Source organism: Erpetoichthys calabaricus, chromosome 15 (genome assembly GCF_900747795.2).
Source record: "Erpetoichthys calabaricus chromosome 15, fErpCal1.3, whole genome shotgun sequence".
In the NCBI taxonomy this organism is placed as follows: domain Eukaryota; kingdom Metazoa; phylum Chordata; class Cladistia; order Polypteriformes; family Polypteridae; genus Erpetoichthys; species Erpetoichthys calabaricus.
In genome coordinates, this window is record NC_041408.2 from 40,710 (window position 1) to 62,117 (window position 21,408).

Below are 21,408 nucleotides of genomic sequence, written 5' to 3' on the forward strand. Positions count from 1 at the left end.
TAGGGTATCATATTAGTGCACCATTCTTATCAGAAAGGAACAAAGCAGGGACAGCAGATTTAATAGGACACAAAACCAGCTCACCACAGGTGAAAGTGTATGGGTGACACTCTGTAGATCTTACGAGTTCTTACATAATGCTACTGGTACCATTTCTAGCTAACTACAACTATGTAGCTATCAAAGCAAGTTCATAAAATGGATAGATGGAAGCAAGTGATGCACTACTGCATTAAAAAAAAAACAATCAGGCTGAAACAAAGACGTGTAAGTGCTACTAAAGTGAAAATGTCTGAACATCAATGGGAAATTGAAACTAAAAGCAGCTAACGCGATTTACAGATTCATACAAAATACAAGTACCTTTTGGAGCCGAAGATTCAAATTAAATTATTTAAAAATTTCAAATCTCTTTCAACAATAAAAGGAAACAGCTATAAAAAGGGGAGGAAGAAGAAGAGAATATAGTGCAGTTACAACAAAGGATCATGTATGGCACCAAATAATAAAAGATCAATACGTAAATCAATACAGCAAACAATTCCCCTAGTGAAATGTGTTTGCTTGAATTCTAATAAATGGAGAACTTAGACTTAACTTAAATGTAGGTAACAAGAAGTAAGAAGAGCTGATAAGACAAGATGCCCACAAAGGGCATAAAAAACACAAATGAGTTTAGAGAAGTTATTTTAATAGAATGTGTAGAGCACCTTAAGACAGCATGCTTCGAAATGAATTTTTGAGCTGCACTTTCTGTAACATAAAAATTATATAAAAAAAAGAGGTATCTTTCAAAATAAATAAGTCAATTTTACCTACAAGGTATTTAAGAATCCTGCAGTCAGCATATGGCCATTCAGTATTACAGTAGACTTCATGCTTAATACGGACTGCTGAGCATTTAAATATCTGAGAAAGTTAAGAAGAACAAATACAGCTTCCCTTCAAATATCAGCTTAGGAGAATGTAAACAGAAAATTCTATGCTGGTGTTTTACATTTGTTAAAAATACTAATACATACAAAATCTGGCAGTTTTACAGATATATTTATTTAGTTATTTGAATCTTCACCTTTGTCATCTTCTTTATCCCAGTCTTTCATTGAAGATTTCATCATAAAATCATCACGTAAAATGTTCCAAGATGGCTCTTGTTCATTCTTTATTTCAGCCTAAAACAGTAACAGCAAAGAATTAGAGTCTGATTACTATTCTCTCTAAACTATAATCTCAATTAGTTACATTCTTTTACACTATAAGATATTGGAAATGGATAAGGCATTACCCCAGGTAACACACTAATTTCAAATAAGTGTGCATTGAAAATACTTTACACCATGCATGCCACTATTCACCTTATTAAATACTGTTGTAGAGCAGAAATAAAAGCTTGAAAAAATCTTGCTAGTAATAGAGTAAAATTGCAGCTTTACTGTAATAGAAAAACAGGTTAGGAAGACAGGTTAAGACACTGGGACTCATTTACAAGGAAGTGCTGGTAGCTTATGTTAAATGGGGTAAGGCGAAACATTCTTTAGATAATTTGACAGAAACACTATCCAGGCACAATATTGCTTATTTAATGTCCAGTATATGTGTACATAATGACAAGGGTCTGTTACTTTCAGTGAATTATATCATTTGACCTCAAAAAGAGAACCATAGGCATCTTCTATATACTCACTGACATGTAATGACATGCACCTGAATCGTAAATGTATATCATACAATAATGCATTGATTTTAGGAAAGAGCTCATCACACTTCTGACATTTACCATTGGTATTGACCCCAAGATGGGGTTTAACAAGCAATTCAAGTCAGAGTTATGCAGAGTCCAAATGCAATAACACAGCTGGGTCAAAGGGCTCACTATCAGAAGACAGACAGGCCAAGGCCGTAGTAGCAGAATGAAAAGAGGCTTTTGGGGTTATGTGGAGGTTGGCCAATGCACTGCTTTGCATTTTTTTTTTTTTTTTTTAACTGTTGCTGGCATTTAATGAAAAAAAAATTCCATACAGTGGACATCTTAACCTGGCATTGCCTATAATTTTCAGTGTACAGTAAATCAATTGGCTGTCTCACAAAAGAATTACCGTAAATACCCGCAGATAGGATGCACTTTTTTTATTAAAAAGTAGGCCTAAAAACCCAGCTGTCTCTTATACATGGATACTTTTATTACAAAAATTATACATCTATATATATAATTCACCGAGCCCCGCCCACCAACAATTCACTACGCACGACACAACAGAGCCCCGCCCGCCAAATCTAACCCTCCTCCTACCACACTCGCAAACTGTTTTACACGCTGCATACAGCAATTCCCAAACGCGATTACCCTCCTCCTGCCACACACGCAAACTATTTTACACGCTGCACATAGCGATTCCCAAACATGATTACAGTACCCTTCTCCTGCCACACACGCAAACTATTTTACATGCTGCACACAGCGATTCCCAAACGTTGATTACAGTACCCTTCTCCTGCCACACACGCAAACTATTTTACATGCTGCACACAGCGATTCCCAAACATTATTACGGTACCCTTCTCCTGCCACACACGCAAACTATTTTACATGCTGCACACAGCGATTCCCAAACATTATTACGGTACCCTTCTCCTGCCACACACACACAAACTATTTTACATGCTGCACACAGCGATTCCCAAACATTATTACGGTACCTTTCTGCTGCCACACACGCAAACTATTTTACACGCTGCACACAGCGATTCCCAAATGTGATTACGGTACCTTTCTGCTGCCACACACGCAAACTATTTTACACGCTGCACACAGCGATTACCTTTCTGCTGCCACACATGCAAACTATTTTACACGCTGCACACAGCGATTCCCAAACGTGATTACGGTACCTTTCTGCTGCCACACATGCAAACTATTTTACACGCTGCACACAGCGATTCCCAAACGTGATTACGGTACCTTTCTGCTGCCACACATGCAAACTATTTTACACGCTGCACACAGCGATTCCCAAACGTGATTACGGTACCTTTCTGCTGCCACACATGCAAACTATTTTACACACTGCACTAGTGCTGGGCGGTATACCGGATCATACCGAAAACCGTTTTTTATTTTTTTTATGATATGGATTTTTCTTATACCGCAACACCGGTTTAAATTGCCTAAACGACATTCGGAACGTGGCGCAGCGGGAAACTGTTCAAGTGGGGACATTTTTCACTGCTACACCGCTAAACACAGATTTGTTGCACTAGGGCTCTTTTTCACTGCTACACCACCAAATAGTGGGCGGTAGCATAGGTATGCCGCACGGTGAAAATGGACAGAGAGCCGAAAAAAAATTAGTCACGTCTGTCGCCTGGAGATGCTTTAGTTTTAAAAGGTCAGGTGTATAAAAACTGTTTCTATATTACTGGATAATACTGCAAGCCAAGTTGTACTTGTTTTATTTGTTTTCAATACAGTGTAATGTATCTGGGTACTGTGTAATATTGTGACGACATGTTCACTTTATTCTCGTACTTTGTAATTAAAGTAGAACATCGTAAACTAAACTTCATCGTAAAATGAATATTTAATTTACTAGATTTTCCCAAACCCCGTCATAAGTTATATAGCACATTAAATGCTTTGTGTTAAGTGTTCCCCGAGCTTCTTAAACTGACTTCCTCTGCACTAAGAGGAGGCAACGGCAGTGATCGCTGCACAGAATCCATTCACATGATATTTATGCTCTCTGAACATTTAGAATGCCAAGATAAATACTTGATATAAATAAATGATATAAATTCTAAATTTTCAGAGAGCAGGAATATCATACAGTGAATGGATTCTGTATAATGATCGCTGTCTCCTATTAGTGCGGAGGAAGTCAGTTTAAGAAGCGTAGTGATTAACAACTGGGTCAGGGAACACAACACAAAGCATTTAATGTGCTACATTAACTTATGACGGGGTTTGAGAAAATCTAGTAAATTAAACGATGATTTTAGGATGAAGTTTAGTTTACGACATTCTACTTTAATTATAAAGTAAACTATGAGAATAGAGTGGAAATGTTGACTTTATTCTCGACGTATAGTTTTTTTATTCTTCCCTGTGTCCGTATTTTTTTTTTCTTCACTGTGGCCCTAATACGATTCCGTAGGGCTATACCACAAATACAATTATAAATGCAAGTTGCAGTTGTATTATTTATGTATATAGCTTAGCTTGAAGCAAGGTCCATATTAATGCAGTTTGCCTAAATGATAGTTCAGTTGGTAAAGATGTCATCACCAAGATTGCACTTGTTTTATTTTATTTTAATTTGGTGAATACTGTGTAATGCACCTGGGCTTTTGAAGCCTTGAAGTAATAGTGCAACTATCAGTAATAATACAATTATTTATTTTATTGTTATTATTTATTAGTTTAAATATTATGCAGTTTAATGATGGTAAAGTTGTTTTAAAAGTCACTTTAACTTGTCAGTGGACAGAGATTGTTAACATTAATGGAAAGTGTAGTTGTTTTACAAAAAATATTTATTTATTCCTTTTCTAAAACATGTTCAGTGCAATACAACTTTTGACAAGCACTTCTGGATATTTTCCTAAGTCTAAATACCTCTTTGGATGGTTGAAAATATGTTGTCAAAATTATAATTTAAGTTTTTGCAAAATTTGTTAAATAAAAAGGTTCTATATTTTGACTGCATCTGTCATGCAATGTGATTTCCTTCTCTTCATTAGTGCCACCCCCTTGAAAAGTATCACTTTATGGGGCAATGCAAACCTGTATTAATACTTGTGTGCACATTAAAATGTTTTTTTTTTGTACAATGTACTTAGCCAGTAATTGCAGTGGAAAATGTGCTTAACATCCACTCATGCATGGGAAAAAAATACCGTCAAATACTGTGAAACCGGGATAATTTAGAAAAATACCGTGATATAGAATTTTGGTCATACCGCCCACCCCTACACTGCACACAGCGATTCCCAAACGTGATTACGGTACCTTTCTGCTACCACACATGCAAACTATTTTACACGCTGCACACAGCGATACCCAAACGAGCCTCTGTTCGCCCTCTCTACTTTTCGCATTTCTTTGATGGTACTTTCGGCTTTTCTCCATTTTCTGATTACGCATTCTGTTGGACCAAACTGCTGCTCAGCTGCCCGGTTCCCGTTTTCTTTCGCATACGTGATCACTTCCAGTTTAAATTTTTCAGTATAGCTCTGTCATGTTGTCTTCGACATGTTGACTGGGTAATAATGAACAGCTACGTCTTTAAAACTACGTAATGGGATATTGGACTTCATGATCGTGTGCGCATGTGTCAGTGCCTCTCCTTCGCCTTCGATGGCTGTGTGACGGGGACAGAGAGGAGTGGTTTGAATCCAATTTGAATTTCAAGGTTTGTTTTCAAGCAACAGTCAGTTAGCAGTGCTGCAATTGTAGCTACCGGGGTATGCCTCAGTCCATGCGCAATTAGCCGTTGCCCCCGCACTGGCATTTCACACCATTTCAAATGAAAGTATTTTTCAGATGTAGCGTTGCTAATACTGTATCGATTTTGGAGAATGACACGGCATTTGAAAGCTCATTTTACTATACATCCACCTGTATGCCTTATTGTAACATTTGGAAATTGTTTTATTTTGAATACAGTAGCCTCCCGCTTAAGTACGCACTCGTTTAAGTATGCATCCCAGTTAAGTACGCATATTTTTCCCTAAAATTCTGTGTTCAAGATTTATTAGTTAAACATGTCATGAATCGTCATTTGGCGAAGGTTTTGAAGTTTCTTGCATTTGGCTTTGAGGGAGACAGCCCGGATCTTGCTCTGAAAGGATTCAAACGATTTCTTAAGATCATTGAATGTATCATCAGCTTCAATTTGAACTTCAGAGCAGAGCAGCTAATCCTCGATGTCGAGAGCACGCTATGGCCCTCTTACTGGGTACAGACGTTTTGCTTAGCTTCGAGATGATTTTGCAAGCGTTGAGACTCATTGCCGTTTGGTTTCTTTGACATCATAGCGAAATGCAAGCTATTTGGGAGTGGCGGCTAAGTATGCATAACCTTCGCAGGTTCAAGTTGCGTTTGGGAGTGGCCAAACTAAAGTACGCACCTACCAGCTAAGTACGCACAAACTTCGCAGGTTCAAGTTGCGTACTTAAGCGGGAGACTACTGAATTCACGTCACCGATACGTCATTTTCGCCATCTAGTACCGGTATGTTTCTCGCTCTTTGTTGTTGTTCAGAGATACTCCAGCCTAACACAAACACATTGATACAATCACTGGCACTGGCGGCAGCAGCTTTTAATTAGTACCCCGGTAACACAAAATCAGGATGCGTCCTATAAACAGGTACACAGGTTTTTCCATAGTTTTTAGAGTCAAAAATCCACTGTGTCCTATACATGATATCATCCTATATGCGGGTATTTACGGTACAAAGTGAATATGTCAGTTCAGCAAATCAACAAGCAGCTTGACTTTATATCCAATGAAGACAATTTAGTTTTACTCTATTGTTTGCCAATTTTGATGTGTTCCTTGTTCTACTGGACATTCAAAGCCTTTTATGTAGGGCTGTAATGAACAAATATGCTGTGAACCCCGCAAAAAAGTGTAGGGTCCACAAACCTAATTATGATTGGGAAGCATTGTTCATTTATTTAATTTACCCTTTCATTATTGTGGATATCAACAAGACATTGTTTAAAAACATCTACAATGTTTTTAACCCAAATGTGTAATGCATGACACAAAGTAAATACCGTGTACGCACTAAACAAAAAGAAACTGCCAGCCATAGAAGGGTACTGTACACATCTTCCTTATAATGCACATATGTACTTAACAGCTATGACAAACACAAATATTACAAATATATATATGTACTCTTTGTTATACAATTTGTTAAGTTGTACTATAATTACTAAGCAAAAAAGGACTCTGTATTCTAACATTTTACTACCACTGTCATATCAAGCACCAGCTCCTTGTTGTCTAATCTTCACTTGTGGCTCCTGCGTGCATATTTTGCAGTTCCTATATTTCCGTAAAATCAAGTGCATCATGACTCTCAAACATCACATGCTTAAAAAGATGTGTGAAGAACAGCAGCATAGCAGGTTAGAGGGTCCATTTAGGACCTGGCCAAGGAAAGAAGGAAGCCAGTGAGGTGTGAAGACTTGAGGACAGGGATCCCCCCTTGAAAATGAAGATGATAAGCGGCGTCTGGTCAAGGCCAACACTGGGAGATGATCAGGGTCCTTCCTTAAAGGGAAAACAAATGTTCTTTCCTTTCAATGACAATTAAACAGCTGCTTATGGTGGTGTCCGCTGCACTGTACATCAACTCAATTTTTAACTGGCTTCAGCACACATGGCTCCCTTATTCAAAGTCTGACCTGCTATTGTGGAGACTTACTTGATTGTTCTCTCACAGGTTAAGTCCCTACACAACATTACAAATTATCAAATAATATGAAAGTGACAAAGCAGTGAATGTTACAACAGCAATTTTGAAAAACAAGGTGGGTTACCTAAATATGTGTGATATTATTTAATTGTATGCTTTATATTATATTTAGCCTCTCCCGTATAATTATAATTATGAAAATGTGCCCTGACTGACTTGCATCTCCAGTGCTGGAACCATTAATATTTGGGAAAAATAATGCAAATATCCATTATTAAAAAGGCTGCACAAAACTGATCTGTCTGTTCAACTCCATTTATCAGCTGCATCTGAAAGATTTTTTTTTCTACAGCTGGTGACAGTCACTGCCAACAGAATCTGCTTTGACTCAGAATATGCTGACACATTAATATTTTAAAAACTGGAACTTTAATTATGCTATCAGCATCAGTAATGTGCCAATGCAATTGTAAACTATTGATAACGTGACATGTTAATATTAAAACACTGAATAACAATCAGCATTCTATTATTACAAACATGAAGTTAATCTGCACTAGAAAAGACAGCTGCAGCTCACAGACAATAAAGCACAACTTATGCTCTACTTCCTACACTATGCCTGTAACCTTCTGCTCATACAGCACTTTAAACACACTCCTCACCACAATTATTTTATATACAAAGAGCTTTTCACACAGGAAACCATTAAAAGTCGCCCCTAAAAGGTGACTCAGAAGTAAGAATTTTGCACTTTTATTTCACTGTTGGCTTTTACTGACCCTTCTAACTTTTTAGAAGTCTGGAATCATTTCTCATTTTCTGTGATATGGTGTATTCACTGGTCACCTCAAGACAATTATGGATAACATTACACCTCTCCCTGCAATTGCCAAAACATTCTGTCTGGTTTAATAAGTGGCGTAACATCCAGACACTGGCATTTCAAAGAAACCCAAAAGCACCACTTAACCTTTCCTTCCCAGGACTGGCTTTCATATACAAAAAAGGAAAATTCCTTTACAATTATTATCACTGAGCAGCAAGGTAGGGACAGCCAGCTAAGAATTAAGAGATTTCACAGGATAGGATTACAGTAATCCCTCGCTATATCGCGCTTCGCCTTTCGCGGCTTCACTCCATCGCGGATTTTATATGTAAGCATATTTAAATATATATCGCGGATTTTTCGCTGCTTCGCGGGTTTCTGCGGACAATGGGTCTTAATTTCTGGTACATGCTTCCTCAGTTAGTTTGCCCAGTTGATTTCATACAAGGGACGCTATTGGCAGATAGCTGAGAAGCTACCCAGCTTACTTTTCTTTCTCTCTCTCTTGCGCTGACTATCTGTGATCCTGACGTAGGGGGTGTGAGCAGGGGGGCTGTTCACACACCTAAACGATACGGACGCTCGTCTAAAAATGCTGAAAGATTATCTTCACGTTGCTACCTTCTGTGTGCAGCTTTTAAGTATGCTGCACAGTGCTTCGCATACTTAAAAGCTCAAAGGGCACGTATTGATTTTTTTATCTGTCTCTCTCTATCTCTCTCTAACTCTCTCTCTCTGCTCCTGACAGAGGGGGTGTGAGCTGCCGCCTTCAACAGCTTTGTGCCGCGGTGCTTCGCATACTTAAAAGCCAAACAGACATATTGATTTGTTTGCTTCACTCCTTTGAAGAGGAAGATATGTTTGCATTCTTTTAATTGTGAGACGGAACTGTCATCTCTGTCTTGTCATGGAGCACAGTTTAAACTTTTGAAAAAGAGATAAATGTTTGTTTGCAGTGTTTGAATAACGTTCCTGTCTCTCTACAACCTCCTGGGTTTCTGCTCAAATCTGTAACCCAAGCATGACAATATAAAAATAACCATATAAACATATGGTTTCTACTTCGCGGATTTTCTTATTTCGCGGGTGGCTCTGGAACGCAACCCCCGCGATGGAGGAGGGATTACTGTATCCCAAAACGAAATGATGCTGGGTCAGGCATCTTCCATTGACCAAGAAGCGGCAGAAGTTTATCTTGAAATGCCTGCTGAAACAACCAAGGAGCCGAGTACACACCAGAACAAATATCAAATAATAAAAAATCATTAAGTGTGACAAACAGCCAGCCAGAAAAATAAATACATCAGATGTTAAGGCAGCTAAACACTGACTGATGAATCTTTAGTATGGCAACATAACAGGCTAAAATGTTGCATGTTCTGGGAGTGGAGCTGTTTTGGAAAGAGTGGTCAATTTGTGGATTTTCATTTTTCATGGTTGACGTGGATCTCTGGGCCTACACCATGTTAAAGGTAAGCGAGGAATGTAGTTAAATCTCTGTACATGTCATCTTTTGTGATCAATAACACAAAGCCTTTAGATAACAACAATACTCTCAACAAGTGAACAGAACACCTTTAGTCATTATTGAGTATTCCACACATTCACTGCCTCATGTAACTTAACAGGATAGACTATTGCACGGGTGTGCACGGTTAGCTCACCCCAAATGAAGCTAGCATAGCTGCCTAAAACTCAGTGAGCAAATAGAGCCAGGAGATAAACAGCCTTGCAATCTAAGTTGTTCAATTTAATTGGAAAACGTGGATCATCCTCACTCATGGTTTGGTTTTGAAAAACACTGATGTTGCTTAACTCTTTTAGGGCGGATGTCGACTTTTGTCGACAGGAGGGGTTGAGGGCGAATGTCGACAAAAGTCGACATAGAGGGCGACAATCAGCTGTTAATGGCGACAAAACTCACTGTCACGTCGCAGGCATTCCCTCTGTGCTTGGAGGAATGCTAGACTCGTTGACTCGGCAACTAATCCTTGCGTGTGCGTGAGTTGCGAAATGTAAACAAAGGCAAGATGGCATCGACATGTCACAAGGGAGCGAAGCGAGTGCAGAAAAGAAAACACTCGGCAGACCATGTTTTGCGCATTATCGCGGAGTCGGACTCTGATTTTTCAGAATTGGATTTTATTGACAGCGATCAGGAGATCGAACAAGAGAGTGAGAAGCCGGCATCAGCTGATCGGACACCAGCCGATGCCACGCCAGCTGATCCGCTGCCAGCTGAACAATTCGTGCAGCCGATGCATCTACGGCAAAGTTCGCGTGGGAGGAATACAGAGACATTGATCCGTGGGCTACCGGACTTCACAAGACGGCATGGCTTGCTGTTGGACACGACAGATCACCAGCTGCTGAACTACTTCAGGCTGCTCTCTCCTGATGCTGCTTTTCAGCTACTGTCAGATGAGACAAACAGGTAGGCAGAGAAATTTTTTGAATCGCGGGCTGCGCTTGCATCGCATTCTCATTTTTCAAAGTGGAAACCCACAACAAAAGACGAGATGAAGCGCGCTGTGGCATTACAAATAGAGATGGGACAGAACTGGTGATATAACTTCAGAGAGCATTGGTCCAAACGTGCTTTGTCCCCTGGTGGCTTTGGACAGGTTATGCCGCGTGATGATAGGTACATGCTGCTGCAAAGTTTTATTCAGAAAACTTGGTGGCAGTGGCATGGCACGATGGCAAACGGGTGACTTGTCTCTCTACAGTACACACTAACAATATATGTGAGAAAGTACAGCAACAGACAATTGAAAAGTAGGCACCAAAGCAACACATATTGTAAGCAGTGCAATGTGGCAATGACTGAAATTGGCTGCTTTGAGCGAGATCAGGCTTTGCAGGACTTTGCTGTGTAAAATGTATGTGATATGTATGTGAAATCATAGAGTATGCAGGCTCATACAACATGCAAGACAGTAACATTTGTCAAAAGTAAATATTTTTTGTTGATTTCAATTGCTTTGTGTTTTTTTTTTTAAAAAAGTTAGTTTTTGGAAAAATATTCAGCCCTGGGAGAAAAGAAACAAAAAAAAATTAGCCTTAAAAGAGTTAAAAGACAGTAATCTGCAAACTAGGTCAGAAATCGTTTACTGTTAAAGACAGCTCAACATTTGTTCACCATCTGTGAAGTGAAATTGATATACTACAGAGTCCTGTGTCAGGTAAAAAAAAAATCAGTTTGAACAAATTATGTAATTCATCCAAACAGAGGAGTTTCATTTCCATAAGAAACACATTTTATTTCACAAGCCGCCTCTGGGGGGTGGTCCTTGATTCCAAACAACATTGTTTTTCTTTCATTATCTAAAACACTTACACAGATTCCTGCCTCCTCGCCCTGCCTGTGATGACAGAAGGAAAGGAGCAGTTATTTAAAAAAACAGGAATTCAGAGAAGGCAAGTTTCTGCACAATGCCACTGAAAAAGAGATCAAGAGCTACTGCTGCACAATTCACCTTACAGCAGAGCAGTTTATTTTCATCCAGACTATGATGGTCATGCCCTGTAGTTCAATTATGATTAGTATTTTATTCCCTTTGGATTCATATCTTGTTAACATTAAGGTTAAGTGTCTGTTTAAAATTATCACTTATCAACTCATGGATAACGGATTTCTCATTCAGTTGATTAAGGTGCTTTTTTAACTTTTGGAAACTAATAGCCCTTTAATCAGCACAACATCTGAACAGTTTGGTATTTCTGTAAGATTACCTCTGCTGCTATTGACATATTGCTAAGCTCTCGTCAGAAACAACCTGTAAAATTCATGGTATTCACCATTTCTTTATCAGTCAATTTTACTCATATTGATCCTAATAAAGGTGCTATATAAATAAAACGTATTATTATTAATAAATACTACTACCTCTTAGGCCATTGTGATGAGAGAAAATGGACTGTTATCTGCAATATCCTTCCCCAGATACATTTTTCAAATTAGCCTGTACTCACAAGTTCTGCAGATAGTGCTAATGTTAGTATCTCATAAACGCTGCTCAGCAACCTTTTCCTCCAAAGTCTCATTTTTATCTACAGAGTGTTTAGGTATATATGGATATACGGTTAGGGACTGGGCCACTCTTGGACAATTCTGCCTACCTGTTAAGACAGTATTGGAAGCATTATTACTCCTCAAACATTTACAGCATTATCTAAAGAATCAGAGGGGTGGTATAATACTGAATACAGAAAAATCAATTGTGATGTCTTGTAATGCATTCATTCACCTCGCTATTCAATTAGAAAAATCCTTATCCACTCACTATAACAGAAAATCAAGAAAAAAAAAAAAAAAACGTCCACCCCAAGTGGAAGTGGTTAAAGCAGCAGTACTCAATAGGTGGACTCTGGCCTGGTCTGAGAAGGGGAAAAAAAAAAAAACGCACAAAAATTCTGCGATTTGGGTTATTTGCTGTCAAGCACACAAGAAAAAAAAATAGCACTATGCAAAATGTCTATCTTCAAAGTGCTCATCACTGGTACTCATATCTGGTTCAGTCACAGAAGCTGCAACGCTCTGCTCTGTGTGTGAGCTTGATGACTGCTGCACTAGACCTTATCCTAGCACTCAAGACAGCGTTAATACGTTACACCTTAAACATCTAATTATGTCTTTCTGCAGGCTGCTGTGAGAATATTCACTGCAAATTAACAATGGTTAAACCTCTCATGAAATAAAGTAAAAAGGATGTTTAAAAATGTTCAGCACAAAGTTGCTATTGAAAAATGCATATTTAATGACAAATGGGCTGAAAAACTTCACTTTAATTCTTACCAAAAAAAAAAAAAAAATTAAGATACCGATGTGCCTAATTTTAATCACGGTGCTCTAGCTGAACTCATTTTAATGCAACAGTCTCAATCAGCTTTACTAATTGCCTTCATGAGTTTTAAACACTTGAAATTAAGTCTCCTCTTAGGGCGTTAGGGATTGTGAGAGCTGCAAGGTTCCATTCTGCATTCAAACGGACAAAAACTGTCTGTCTGTGGCACAAAGCATACATTAAAGTGATTTTTTTTTAATTGTCAATAGATGTATTTTTTATAATTGTTCTTGTATGTTATCTTTTCATAATTGGTTTTGTACTTGGAAATGTAAAATAAGCTCATAAAGAAAAAAAAAAACTTTTTTTTCTTCATGTTTCATTTCAAATCTTATTGACTGTCATTACAAATCAACAAAACGATACAAAAAAATACTGGTTACAGACATTTAATTTTTTAATGGTGATCCTAACTATTTCGACACACTGTATTATTGTTATGGTCTTTGAAAGAATATTCCAACCTTTATGATAGTAAAAGCAATATTGAAAATGTATTTTTGGGTAAAAACATTGCTCAATGTTGTAACTTTATTGTGCTATTATTTACACTTACATCATGGTTCCTTCACCAGACTTGTATATTCTGAAAGAATAATGTCATTATGACACATGGAACATGCACTTTCAGACATGCTTCTTGATGGTGTGGTTGCTTTTTTGAAAAAAGTAAAATCGTGAAGAAAAAAAAAAAAAAAACCTGCTTTTTATACTGCTTCAAAATGGTACAATAAGAAATATTTCTTGTAGATACTTCATAATTTTTCCTGGATGTTCCTGAAACTTCTATGGTGTTTGGAAGCTTATTCCAACACTTATGGAAATAAAAACATTTAAAGTACAGTTTTTGGTAAAAACTCCTCTTAAATTTTCCAATTTTTTCTCCTCTAACATGGGTATGTAAAAAATCTGAAAGAAAATTTCCTGCCATTTATTTTCAGGGTTGGAACATGAATATTGGGTGGAGTGAAGTTAAGGTTAGTTAAGCCAAAGTAGCAGAAAACTGGTTAATATACGGTACTCAGTGTGGCACCACATATTACGCACAGCTCTGCCAGAATAAACACAATAAAGCTTTCATGCAAGTCAGTTAAGGAGGGATGGAGTGAGAAGGAAAAAAGGGTGCCCAAAACTTTAATGCTACAAGTGAAGAGAATGGAGATTTTTTTTTTTTTTTTTTAGCACTTATCAAAACACTTTCAATACTTGCAGCAAATGTCTGATTACTTGACAACTGAAAACACTTAACTAATATAGGCTGTGGCCTTACCGTGGTAACTATCTGAATAAAAACTATATATATATAAAAAAAACTTACCGATTTATTTTTCTCTGTTGTATGTGGGTTGTCGCTCATATTGCCTCTTAAAACATTAATAAAGTCCTTTTTGGTTACTGATGACAACATTTTTGCTTTCTTTCTTTCTGATCCACCTGCCTCCATCAGCTTCTCATCCACATTCTTCTGGTGTTTTCTAACCGCATTGAAGAGCTGAACTACTCCTCTAAATGAAGAAGCAATGTTAGATGTTTGCAACCAGTCTATTTCTAACAGAACCTTTAATAGCAAACAGTCAAATGAATTATTAAAACAATGTACAATAACACAGTATATTATCTGAACTGCAACAGTGACTGCAGTGAGCAATAAGAATTTTAATACATTCTTAAATACAAATGATAGCCATTCTTAATAAGTGATTCTCATTCCACTCTAACTCCTTTACTTAATTTTTGAGTTTCCACTGTACTTATTGCATTCAATAAATACTTTGATTGCCTTGCTTACATCAGTGTGTCAATTGGTAAATAAGGCTCTCTCTCACTCTGTTTGGCTGTTTATAATGTAATGAAAGAAAGCTCTTAATTCATCACTTCACAAATTACAGGGCATAAAACATGTAAATACATATATTGTACAATTTTTTTATGATTTACATAATTTTTAATGGTCCCAAATTATGTATTTGCACATATGTTCTTTTTCCACCTTAGAGAGTCATAAAATTTAGTACAGAGGACAAACAGTATATTTAATCTTTTTTCTAAATAAAGAATCCAGTTCTTCAATCTGATAACATTTACTTGTATGAGTAGGCTAAAGTAATGAAACAGAACTTAAGCTACATCAAAATGAGAAAAATCTTTTTTTTTTTTAGTTTTTGACTGCTCAAGTTAAAACCAAGTTATAAACCAATTCTTGAAACAGAATTACAAAATAAATCTTATAATTAAACAATTAAAGGCACATGAAAACTGCACCCCAAACACTGCTACATATTATGTTTAAACAAGTCAATGAACACTTTCTTGAAAAGTAATATATAACTTGAGATAAACATCACATACACACTAGCTAACATTTTAGAACAATTGTGTTATTTTTAATTCTATATACTCTTACTTAATGCACTGCAAACTGTTTCTTAATGAGGCAAAACACACAGAACGGATAGTACACAAAGACGAAACAGAACACTAAACAGAAGGATACAACAAAACACCATAACTTAGACTTCTTAGTGTTAGACCTAAGTGCCACTCAGACTGTAAAAATAGCGCTAAAAGGATTAGTCCCTAGCGTCACTTGGGCAACTGTATTGATGCGTCTTGAATACGTGTTAGACCAGAGGATTACTCTGGCTGTAAAAATGCCAACAGCGTTAGTGCTGAGCATTGCTTGGGAAATTATATTGGCTTGTCTTGCTTAATGACAGATCTGAGTGTTATCCAGGCAATAGCGCAGGTACATGTTCTAATAAATTCATAATGGCATCTCGAAAGAAATGTTTTTCAGCAGCTCAAGTGTCGCACGCTCTTCACAGTGATACGGAGCAGTGATGACTAAATGAATTTGTCTGAGGCAGTGAAATTGGAGAGTGATATCAAAAGTGATTCTGATGAATCCGAAAATGATACTCATGTCAACCACACATGTGCAATGCGCTGTTCAAAAGCTGATCATTCTGGTAAAAAAAAAATCCGCAAGGAACCACACTACTATTCTCTGAGTGAGACACTGGATTGTGCATTTCACCATGCTACAAGATATTCCACACACACAAACACATTTTGACAGTATAAACAGTATTGGCATTATTTTTATTAGTATTTGTATCATTATTATACTTTCTACACTTCTGACTTTGTTCTTTTAGGGTTTTGCACATTTTACAGTAGAATTGATGAGATTTAATAAACATGTAATTTTTCAAACCATAAAATTTAACACATTTTATGTGTTTTTTCAAGATTAAAACGTAATGCTAAGGAAGTTAATCATTCAACACAGGCTTTATCACAGTAATTAGGAAGCTCAATTCACCTGCTAAACAAAAATATAAAATCAATATGGAAATTAAATCACCTGTAATGTAGTGTACCCCATTCTGTTTTACTCCTGCTTGTAATGTTTCAGTAGCGGAGAGCGCATGAAATAAAGGAACGAGGGCTTATACACCGACATCTCACTTCCACTGTGATGTGAATTATTGGCTAGTGTAGATATTTGACATTAACAAAGTGTGAGTATATTCTTGGTACAAGCAGGCAAAAGCGTGTTATGAAATATGGTAGTCATTGCAGTTCTTAAACCCCCGACCCACTGTTGCTCATCTGGTCATACGCTACGTCTCTGCACAGCAAACATTTCATGCAACTTTGCTTAGTAGGGAGACAACACAGCAAACTGAAGGCACCAGAGTAACCTTTTCATATGTGGTGACATGTTTTATCTTTAGATGCTGTACTGCTTAAACGGTCTTCCTAGGAAAATCAAACCAAGTACAAACAACATTGCTGACCATATGCTTCCTCTAATAATTCCCACTCTTATCACTTTCACACAACCTTGCTAGACTACATGGGCAGAATTAATGCAGACATGCTTAGAAACAGTGATGAAGACGGTGTGGGTTTTATTTAACGTACAGATGAAGTTGTGGAAAATAAGTGCTGAACATCATGACAGACTTTTGAATACTAATTTTTATTAAATATAGAATGAAAAATTTGATATTGCCCAGTCCAATGTGGCTGTTCAATTAAAAAAACCAGTCATGGACAAAAGTTCCATCTATAGTTTACCTTAAAAAAAAATAAAATAAAAATGAACTGAACATCTGGGGATTTCTATTTCTAGTCCAATTACAAAATGCCTCATTTAATCATGTGTCCCAGCCGCCACCTGGTGGTTAAATGCTTAAACTGACAACACTTCCCATTTTACCACAAATTAACACGGATACACTAAAAATACATATGTACGCTAAAAACTAGCAAAAAGATGCTTGGTATTGAAGAATTTCCATCTTTTCTTTTCTAGCAACAAACTGACATTGTCTTTTAGTCCTCTGTTTGAACATTTATTTAAAAAAAAAAAAAAAAAAAAAAAAAAAAGAGTGGCTAACTTGATCATAAAGGCACATTCAAGTCATTATTCAATACATTTAAAAATACTTTTACATGCTATATAAAGTTTTTAGAAAACCTTAAACCAATTTATTGATATTATAGATTTCAAAATAATATCAACAATACTCAAATGGATGAACTTCAATAGCATTGATGAATTACTAAAGGAACAGAAACCTGATGTACTTGATGGCCTGCTGTCCAGAAAAAGAACTTTTACCTTGGACAATTTACATGTGTTGTTTGCAGGTTAGCACTGGTCACACAAACATCTCCACTGAAGTACAAATGAAGAATTTAAGAATGTTCTTTCAGTCTTTAATAGGATGTGTTAATAATACCTGGTAGCAATTCTTTGAAGGTTCTTTTCCCTCTCTCTGTCCTGAACAATGTTTGGTTTCACTCTTCCGATCAGTTCCCAGTCCCTTCTTTCACATATCTGTGGCATAAAAAGAAGATTGGAAAATTACAACAGCGAAGTATATTATAGACATTAAAATTTACCATACGCTAAAGTCACTTTGGTTACAAATTTATTGGAAATACATTAAATCACAATGTTCACCTTTTTAAATTGGTTACACACATGACACAGTGTATTAAAAGGCAAACTGAATAAAAATATATCTGACATATATTTAGCCAAATTGATCAGTTTTGTGAAAATTCAAGCATCAGTCTGATTTTAGTACTGGCAAAAATTCTAATAGGCAGAAATTCCCTCTTCAATACAACTTTTGCTTTACCAACACACAACTGAAAATGAAATTCCAAAGTCACCTTTTTCTGCTTTTCTGCTTGTTCCTGCTTCTCCTTTTCTTTAAGTCTCTCCAGCTCCTTGTTCTTCAACAATATAGTTGGCTTGCTTGGCTGGGTTTTCTTATTTAAAATTTTTGCCATGGCTTCTGCCCAGGAGGCATCAATGTTTTCATTGTGCACTCCTTCATGTGTAATTTCACTTTTTTGGTCTGGAGATTCGTCATGATCATCTGCATATTCACACCCCTCAGATGAAGAGCTACAGCCTGAAAACACAACATTTATTTAAATTAAAACAGCAAAACTCTCTCTTTTAAGGTGTCTGTTGCAAATTTCAGAGGAATCCTAAATGATAAAAATACATTGGGAAATGACAATTTCAGCAATGTTTTATCAGAATTATAAAAGTATTGTACTTCTGAACACTCAGATCATTCCTTACAGTTTGAGAACTGATGGGCTTATTACCATTAAAGACAAGTAAGTCTGAACTAAGTAAATGTATGCTGCTTGCCTCAAGGATTCTCTCTTTCTTTCTGAAACACAACATCAGTGAGACACGTCAATCATTCAACTTCTGCATTCATATCCATGTCTGGTGATTTTAATCATGCCTTCCTCTCCTTTAATGTGTGTGTGTATGGCTCAGCTACACCAAGTAAACCTTTAAATGAGATGTGGGCTGATGATGCACAAAGGTCCACTTTCAGCTCAGTGTCCGGTGTTTCTCATATCCATTTATAAGCCCAGTGTGTGACAAGAACCACTGAATACTAAGACAGTGAGAAGGAGGCTAACAAGGCCCTGTGGAAAATTCTGTGGATCACATGGGGTGAGGAGGTTAATTTTCTTACTCGCTATGTACCCAACTGCACAACAACATGCACACACAGAGAATGACTGATTAAAGTTTTTAAGTTTAAGAATAAGGAATTTGAAGAAAGAATTAAGATTTAAGAATTTGTTTTTTTCCCTCACTTATTTCAAAAGACCTCTTGACCATCAAAAAGGTGGCCTTTATAAAGATAGAGTGGGGCTTAAAATATGTCCAGAATATCAGAAACTACAATGACAATTAATGGAGGAGGAACATGAATAACAAGGTGCAACCAAATAAAGACAATCGATAAGATTTGCTGGTCATAAGCATCCAGATGGACCACTGGCGAAGGAAAATCTGACCTGGGCAGATAAAGTGGAACCTGTAATTCAACAAATTTGACTGGACTCTTTTCCAGCATCCTCTGACTCGGTCCTCACACCACCTCAGAGAAGGAAGACGCCAAGTTTTCCTCCACACACCTGAACTTAACTCCTTTACAGCCAAGTCCTCCACTCTCAACTTTACACTTTGTGTCATTGCTTGGGCATCGTCTCACTGCCTTTACCACTTAAGAATTTCCGAGGCCGACGAGTCCAGCATTCTAACCCCCATTACTAAGGCGGCGGGGTCGAATAGCGCACTGAGCCGCTGACCAGTTTGGTGTTTTGCTCGAAAACATGTGGGTAGGCCGCATTAACGGAGGACTGCATTTGTTCTTTCTGTTAATTTCGCACCGTATCTTGAATCACAAAGACAAACTAAAATCCAAAAAGGTATAACGAATGGTACACCGTCATTCACAGAGGCCAAACAGGATGTAAGAAAGCTTGGTTGTGGTACGCCGAGTACTCAATAACTTTGAAATGCTCTCGTCTCCTCTTACAGCTTGGAGTGCCACTTGTGTTTATATATAAAAAAAAAATCACGAATTGCCGTTTAATGAGATGTTGCACAACAGCTAATCACACAGAATCAACAACAAAATGCAGGTTTAAAACTTCATAGAAATTCCAAGCTACAAGAACTCCACGTTCAAACAACCAAACGTTGTTTGCTATAAAATTAGCACTTTACCGCGAATAAACGTTGTCATAAGTATACTGAAAATTACACAGAACAGAAATCAGCACAATGGCAACAGCTGTATTCAAAACGCCGGCATAAAAACACTACAAGTATCCAAACACGCAAGAAAAACGACACCGTGAAATGAGGACTAATTTTACATGCGTGCGAGACGCAAACCTTCTGCATGTGAATCGTCTGAGGACGCCGCCATCGTCTTCCGGAAGTGGACGCTGTGTCACCCCGAAGTTGTCCGCACGCCCCCTCTGAGCCGCAAAGCATCGAGTTCCGCTACATGAATGCAGCCCCACTTTCTCCGACAAGACAAAAGGTGTCATTTTGCTTGGCTTTTCTCTACATTCATAATGGCTAACACGGTACAACACCCTAGTACTACAGATATACAAGACACCGAAATGTACCGCTACTACATGGAACTGAAGACCCGGTGGAAGAAACTGGCACACATGGACAGCGACATCTTCTTCTTAACTACCAATGTTGTTTCTTGTCCTAGAGTGTGTATATAAACATAGGAAACTTCAGTTTCTGTATTACATCTTGCCTGAAGAAGGGGCCTGAGTTGCCTCGAAAGCTTGCATATTGTAATCTTTCTAGTTAGCCAATAAAAGGTGTCATTTTGCTTGGCTTTTCTCTACATTCATAATGGCTAACACGGTACAACACCCTAGTACTACAGATATACAAGACACCGAAATGTACCGCTACTACATGGAACTGAAGACCCGGTGGAAGAAACTGGCACACATGGACAGCGACATCTTCTTCTTAACTACCAATGTTGTTTCTTGTCCTAGAGTGTGTATATAAACATAGGAAACTTCAGTTTCTGTATTACATCTTGCCTGAAGAAGGGGCCTGAGTTGCCTCGAAAGCTTGCATATTGTAATCTTTCTAGTTAGCCAATAAAAGGTGTCATTTTGCTTGGCTTTTCTCCGACAAGACAAAACGTCTTCTTCATTAAATGTTATGGCAGTGTGGTTACTCCTGGTATATTATCGCCATCTACTGTACGGAGTGAAAATTACGAGAGGAAATTCCTCATTCCATTTAATATGTTAAATTCTTTTCTCAAATCCGGTGTTTTTAATGGATTTCATTTTAATGCATTTTTATCAGTAGTGTTGTCTTTTCCCCCCAGAAGATCCTTTAATGATATTCTATTCACTTTAGTTTTGAAGAGACTTTTAACTAGTGTTTGCCTTATTTTTCTATACAGAACAC

At 37.4% G+C, this 21,408-nt stretch overlaps 1 protein-coding gene across 2 annotated transcripts; it reads right to left on the bottom strand.

Annotated features, from left to right (window-relative positions):
• Window positions 1-674: 674 nt before the first annotated feature.
• On the bottom strand, window positions 675-20,473 carry rrp15 (ribosomal RNA processing 15 homolog). Of its 2 annotated transcripts, none has more exons than XM_028820741.2 (5): window positions 20,344-20,473; window positions 18,297-18,541; window positions 17,858-17,955; window positions 14,422-14,608; window positions 675-1,172 (listed from the first exon to the last, which is right to left on the bottom strand). In XM_028820741.2, exons 1-5 carry the CDS (start codon window positions 20,375-20,377, stop codon window positions 1,053-1,055), a joined length of 684 nt encoding a protein of 227 aa, XP_028676574.1. In that variant the 5' UTR covers window positions 20,378-20,473; the 3' UTR covers window positions 675-1,052. The 2 variants fall into 2 exon arrangements, with proteins under 2 accessions (XP_028676574.1, XP_028676575.1); XM_028820742.2 differs by lacking the exon at window positions 20,344-20,473 and adding an exon at window positions 20,173-20,206.
• Between the last annotated feature and the right edge of the window lie 935 nt (window positions 20,474-21,408).